At 39.7% G+C, this 7,198-nt stretch overlaps 1 protein-coding gene across 2 annotated transcripts; it reads right to left on the reverse strand.

Annotated features, from left to right (window-relative positions):
* Nucleotides 1-186: 186 nt before the first annotated feature.
* On the reverse strand, nt 187-6,742 carry SMIM15 (small integral membrane protein 15). Of its 2 annotated transcripts, none has more exons than XM_081318220.1 (3): nt 6,679-6,742; nt 3,207-3,268; nt 187-728 (listed from the first exon to the last, which is right to left on the reverse strand). In XM_081318220.1, the coding sequence occupies exon 3, from the start codon at nt 698-700 to the stop codon at nt 473-475; it is 228 nt and encodes a 75-aa protein (XP_081174346.1). In that variant the 5' UTR covers nt 701-728; nt 3,207-3,268; nt 6,679-6,742; the 3' UTR covers nt 187-472. The 2 variants fall into 2 exon arrangements, with proteins under 2 accessions (XP_081174346.1, XP_081174347.1); XM_081318221.1 differs by lacking the exon at nt 6,679-6,742 and adding an exon at nt 6,154-6,617.
* Nucleotides 6,743-7,198: the final 456 nt, after the last annotated feature.

Here is a 7,198-nt window from a genome sequence, read left to right on the forward strand (position 1 = left end):
CCGAGTGATAATTTTAAGCCATTATGGATTGTATAATTGAGACAATCTGGCTCTTACAAACCATTATGCTAAGGAATAGTGAAAATACTGGTTTTCAGTATGAAATCAGGATTCTTAATAATGTAGGAAAATTTTACAATATAACAAAATTATATGCAAATCATTAAACAATTATTTTCTGAGGTATAAAATCATAAGACAGATTTTAATGAAAATAATAATTCATATCTATATTAGTTATGTTATACATTATAAACTTACATTTTGCTTATATCCCAGGTTAGAAAAAAAACCAGATTTCTTAGAAAAGCAATTAAAGTTCACGACCACAGAGTTTAATAGCACGAATTAAGGATACATTATTCCAGGAAAAAAATCTGCTATGTCCCATTTCTGAAGGATACAACAAAAAAAGGTACATATATAATAACAGTGCATTGCCAGAAAAAATTGGCCCAGTGAAATTGATTTCTTAATCCTTCTTTATTCGTTTAGCTTTTATAATATTTTCTTGGCGTTTTTGTTTCTTTTTTTGTTCCCGTTCCTTAGCTTCAATCATTTTTGCCAGTTTCCATGATAGCACTGCACTTGCCAAGAATAGAGGTGTTAGAGCAAGGATCACTGTTGTAAGGAATCCATATGGATCTTTTGCAGCCCATTCCACAATATATTCAGCCCAGGATTTGATATTTTCAAACATCCTTCTTGCTATCTAATAGGGGAAAATCCTAAAAAAAATGTGAAACTATTATTTCACAGAAAATTAAACAGATAACAACTGAATAATGCAGACAGAAATTCAGAGTAACAGAGCTGAAAGTGGCCTTCTGGAGGGAAGTCATTCCACTGATTAATTTTTCCAACAGTCAGGAAATTTCTCCTTAGTTTTAAATTGGACTTCTCCTTGATTAGTTTCCATCTGTTGCTTCTTGTCCTGCCTTCAGGTGCTTTGGAGAATAGACTGACTCCCTCTTTGTGGCAACCCCTTAGATATTGGAACACTGCTATCATATCATCCCTAGTTCTTTCATTAAAGACAAGGCATACCCCTACTTTAGTATGTGAAATATAAATTTAAAACATCCCTTCAATTTTATGTTTAGGCTACAATGGCAGGGATATGTCTTCCCTGCAGGGATAAGCAGCGAGTTCCAAACATATATGCTGTGAATTCTGCAGCCTTGATCAATAATGCTATACCCAGGTAGGAAAATACTAGATCAGTGGGAATCCAAAGCTTCCCTGATATGTTCCCAAATCAGTTTCTAACCTTTGCTAACCCTGCAAACTGGATTGATTTCACTGGGACAGAACAGCCTCATTTGGAAAAAGGAAAAGGGTATAAGACAATATTTTTTTAAAGCACAAAAGTTGCTCTTCCCTCCATTTTGCAGTAGATCTTTTGCTTTGTCTGGTTCTAATGTCACAGCACTCCAAAATGTTAGGTTGGATTGCTGTATCTCTTTAGAAGAGGGGTCTTCTTCAACTTGGTCCTTTTATGACCCATGGACTTCAACTCCCAGAGAAGTCCATGAGTCATAAAAGGGCCAAGTTTGAAAAGCCCTGCTTTAGAACATGTTAATCAAATTAATAGATTCAGCTTGTATGGAGCCTTGAAAGAGCACTTTGTTTCAATTGCATCTTCAAAGCACCACTTCAGTGGGATTCAGCATTCTACCAATAGACACTTCTCTGCAAAAGATATTTCCACTAAAGCAAAATGACCAGGCAAAATATTGAGTGTCACTTCTAGCAATTGTGTTTTGAATCAAGGCAGCTCTGCAAAGCAGCACCACATTACACTATATTAAGCAACACATTTGATTCAAATTGGTGAGAAAAACTACTTCAATACAAACATAAACAAAAACCTCATATTACAATAAAAGAACAGAATCTCCTGCAAAACAAAGACTTTTACAATATACTTTTACAAAACCCCCACAAGTTTTTAAGAACCCTTTGATGGCCAAATCCCTCAATTTTTTAAAATGGTCTTAAAGAGGATGGAACCACATCATAAATTGGGGTTGAGATGATTCCACACATTTCACCACCATTCTCTCTTTATCTTAGGCAGAAAGACATTGCTGAATCAGATATCTCTTCAGCTAGCATGATTATTACCACCATTTTCAAATCCTTTTAGATGTAAAAGAGGAGGCAGAGCCGGGTGGAATTAAGAAAGTGATCAGTTTGGAGTTATTATTTGCCATACTAAGTATAAGTATCCAAGTTCAGCCCCCACCCAATTCCATTAACTCTTATCTAGCACCAATTTTGTATTGACCGTTAGTTGATTAGAACTCTTTATATAGACTTCAGCAATAAATCTTCTAAACCAGGGGTCCCCAACCTATGGGCTGTGGCCTAGGACCAGGCTACGGACTCTTAGCCAGTGGACTGCTGAAATGGCTGGCCGGTGCATACACACATGGGTGCGCATTCCCCCCCCACACACACACTAGTGCCTGCAGCCCCGTTTGCACATAATGCATGCGGGCACGAACAGATGTGCGTGGCCCACTTGTACATGCGCGAACAGTGCCGCTAGCTGCTGTGGGGGTGTGCAGCCATATGCGCATTGCATCAGCCCATGCTGCATACATGAACGGGGCCACTAGTGCCACACCAGTGCGCATGGCCCCGTTTGTGTACATGCGCACCAATCTGGAAGCTGCTCTCCTTCCCTCCAGGCTGTGAGCCCAGAAAGGTTGGAGACCTCTGTTCTAAACTGCAACTTAATGTATGGTTCTGATCCTTTGTGCCTGAGACTAATAGTTTAGTTTATTGATTAGCCCATAGGCCATATCAAAATACAGACCTCTAAACCCAAATTATTAAAATCTTGTAAAACAATCTAAAATGAAATTGAAGTAAAATAAGATAGAAATATATTTCAGTATCACCCCTGCAATCTACCTCAATCAGTCCCACATATGCCAATCTCAGCCGAACATTTTACTCAAGTACTGTGCGTGTTAAATGTTGTTTTCAGAGTCTGCCCGCATGTAAGGTATGTTGTTTTAATATAGGGTTCTCAATGGGTCATTTGTTTAATATATGAACCCAGGTACCTGAGTCTCCCCCTCTTATACAAATAACAATCAAATAACTGACACTACTAGAATAACAAGAACCCTGTATATTACAATTAGAAATATATTTAGAAAGCCTCCAGCAATATAAAAAATGTCACAACTTACCCAAGAGGTCAAGAAACTCCAGTGTAGCAACACAGCAAAGCTGAATATTTTTGTCATAAAAACTATAAGAAAAAACATTGGGAAATTTAAAGTAGCTTCTGATTGTAGAAGTTGTACAGTAATACAAAACAGTTCAAATTGTGGTATTAAATAATATTCCATACTGTACAAGTAGACCTCGATGTACGACCACAATTGAGCACAAAATTTCTGTTGCTAAGCGAGATAATAGTTAAGTGTCTCATTTTAAAACCTTTCTTGCCAGTTATTAAATGAATCCCTGCAGTTGTTAAGTTAGCAACATTGTTGTCCAGTGAATCTGGCCTCCCATTTGACTTTGTCAGGTCTCAGAAGATGATCACATGATCTAGGACATTGCAATCATCATAAATATTAGTTGACAAGCATTTGAATTTTGATCATGTGACCATGGAGATGCTACAACAATCTGAAGTGTGAAAAAGGGTCATAATTCACTTTTTTCAATGCCATAACTTTGAATGGTCACTAAATGAATTGTTGTAAGTGAAGGACTATCTATATATCAAAATATTTTTATTTTTTTTATTTTTTATTTTTATTCCATTTATATCCCGCCCTTCTCCGAAGACTCAGGGCGGCTTACAAACTTAGCAGTAGCCTTCATTCTATGTATATGCCTGCTTATTAAAGCTTTCACATACCCCCCCAAGCGACATTATTACAAAGTCAGCTTAATTGCCCCCAACAATCTGGGTCCTCATTTTACCTACCTCGGAAGGATGGAAGGCTGAGTCAACCTTGAGCCTGGTGGGATGCGAACCTGCAGGCAGCTGGTGTTACTTAAGGAGGCATTAGCCCACTGCTCCACCAAGGCTCTTTACAATATCAAAGGTTCAGTTGCTAAGTTTCAGATAAATTTTAAAATATTTCAAGTGCTACTTAAAAATGTGGAACTGGTAAGTATAGTAATTTGCTAAACTGTTCACAAAAATGGCAACTTCCATAAGAGTTCCATCTACCGGTATTAAACTTAAGGAAATTGAAAAGGAAAAATAGATCCAGTAAAACAGGAAAATAAACATTTTCCCTTCTGGCAAATTTCCATATTTTCTTAATAAAATTATAATTTAGCACAAAAAAACTAGCAACTTGTTCTCTTTATACTTTTTTGAGGAAAACATTTAAAATGCAATTCTGAATAGCTTTTTGCATAAGCAAGTCATCAAGGCAGTGAATTGAACCAAATGTGAAGACTTGTTTATGGTACATCAAGCTGCATGCAAAATGGTTTTTGAAATTCTCATTTCTATCTCAATCATGTTATTTTAATAAAAACACAGCTTCTCTGTTATTTACATATCTGGACATCTTCATGTGAAATGGCATTTGACATCTATGCTGAAAACTGGGACAATAAGCAAGCCCAATAATTTCCATTTGTTAAACATGGGAATTGCCTACTATTAAAATGTTCTTTCTCATCTTCCAAAATGCACTTAGTATTAAAACTAAAAAAGCTATTTTTTATTCTAAATCTAGTACTTGTTCCCATATTTGAGAGAAAAAAACATGCCACCTCTTTATGTTCACTCACAAAAGTAGCAATAATTAATATCAAAATTCTCAGATCCATGATCAAATTTTATTGAATCTATTTTCCAGAGCTAATAGGAGTAGCCACTAAGAATACCCCTATTTTACAGTAATTGCTATTTTCTCCACAAATTGTAGTTACTCCTATTGCTCTATTAGGCCAGGAGTTACTGTAGGGTAGGGAAATTAGTCTGAAGTCACTTAACTAAGTGATCACAATTACTGAAAAGTGGTGACATACTTTCCTATCATTCTGAGATGGTAAATCCTTAAAGTCTGTATGTCAATCTGGAAACTTACCAGTTTAAAAAGGATGCTTGAATCATCCAAAAATTCAACCTTCCCAATCCTGCTTACATTGTATCAGTCACTGTGCCCACTGTAATCCTTGTCCATCAAAAAATTGTGGACTTCGGTAATCAAGTACAATAGTTTCTAATCCACTGTAGAGTTAATACGATTACAACTACTGATTGTTCTAAAGATCAACAAGGCTATAACTGCCCCCAAAATAAGGAACATAATTTAAATGAGCAAAAATTCAAATAGAAAGACCTGGCAGTAGAATAAGTAAATATTGTTCCCAAATGATGGTATAGGGTCTCCTGCTTGAGCAGGCGGTTGGACTAGAAGACCTCCAGAGTCTCTCCCAATTCTGTTATTCTGTTCTGTTAAACATCAAGTTAGAAAACCAGGAAAGTTGTGAGATCTATTCCTGCCTTAATACAAACCCAACTGTGTGATCTTAGACTAGGTCATGGGTGTCAAACTTGCCACATCATGTGACGTGTTGCAACATATCGCGACTCTTTTTACATTGCTGGCAATGGGGTGAGCGCAGTTTCAGTATGATGAAACCGGCCCATGGGCCTGCAGTTTGACACCCCTGGGCTAGATGATGTCAGCCCTAGGAAGGAGACAATTAAAAAAACAGCAGGGACTAGCAACAGTTGCCAAGACTCAAGACAGACTTTAAGGCACTCCCCCCCCCCAAAAAAAGGGCTGCAATCCATACTGCATACACTTGAACAGTTCTATAGATTGCAGTGGGAATTATTTCTAATAAGCATCCGTTGTGCCAGTTGGAGTCCACCCACTTATCTAAAAAGTTGCTAAGGTTGAAAAAACACTGCCTTAGCCTCCCTGCGTATTGTGCCTAGTGAACTACATGAACAACTGTCATTCCCTGCTTTCTTTTAATTTTGAAATCAGATATTTTGGGTGATGGAAAGGCTGGTTCTTGGGAAGTACTCTTAGATTCATCTGACTTATTATTACTGGAGTTTAGAAGGATTTGCAAGCAGCGACATGAATACAGCTGCAAGACCATCAGTTCCTAACACGAAGTCTCAGGAAAGACGCAATGACAAACCTGTATTTTACTATATCCATCCATCTAGCCGAGGAACACACCTAATACTCCTGCCTCCTATTTTCCCCACCCGCACGTGAGTTGGGTGGGGCTAAGAAAGACTGTGGCCCAAAGCGGAGCGGGCTGGGAATTACGGGACATTTGCCCCGCTGACTTCTGCTTCGGATCTACTGCGCCAGCGTGCGTAAGACTTCACCTGTTGAACTTCTGCAAGGGAGTGGGATGCGACAACAACACATTGGCAACCGTAAGAAAGCTGCGGGGAAGGTCGCCTGCGATTCTTAAGAAGCTCAGCGCCCGCCCCCGCCCCCTTGGACAGCAAGGCGAGGAAAGGGTCCGGATCACCGGGACCGCGCAGGCGAGGAAGGAGCCGAGCTGGGGCGCGGGTACGTCTGGCGCGTGCACGACGGCGAGGCCCCGGACCGACGTAGCGCGCGCGGCCACCTTCCCTCCCTCCCCCGATGCGAGACGGCTGCCCCCCCCTCCGGTCCCCCCCCCCAGATCTCGGCTCGAGGGTTCACTCACCCGCCAACCGGAAGGAGGAAGTAAAAGGAAGCCAACTTCCGACTGGAGCCCGCCTTCACCGGTATTCCCGAGCGGACGTGGAGGTGAAGGGAGGATTTACGTCGTCCCTTCCGGGTAGGAAACCCCGCCTCTGCCTTTAAAGGAACGGGACTTACTGGGGCAAACAAGAGAAAGACGAAACCTAACCCCGCCAAATAACAGACTTGCAGTGCGCCGGGCATAAACGCCTATGAATGCTATTATTAATACTAATATTAATCTTTAAGTTTTAATGTTAATACTATTAGTATGGAAAATAATAGAGAAATATATGGGTGCGGTTGGATTGCTGGAAAGCCTTCCAGAAGCCCTGGTGGCTAGGGAATTCTGGGAGTTGAAGTTGCTGAGGTTGAGAAACGGATGTAAACCATCTCTTGGTTATCTGATCTTTTGTATTCTTAATTATAGCTAAATGAAACTGAGCGGCAACGCAGCCCAGTAAATATTTCCTCCACCCTTTGATTAATAAAGACCGCTCTTC

The sequence above is a fragment of the Vipera berus genome, assembly GCF_964194415.1.
Source record: "Vipera berus genome assembly, chromosome: 2".
Lineage (NCBI taxonomy): Eukaryota > Metazoa > Chordata > Lepidosauria > Squamata > Viperidae > Vipera > Vipera berus.

Coding starts and splice junctions, on each gene's coding strand:
- SMIM15 (XM_081318220.1), bottom strand. CDS start 700: ATGTTTGAAAATATCAAATCCTGGGCTGAATATATTGTGGAATGGGCT.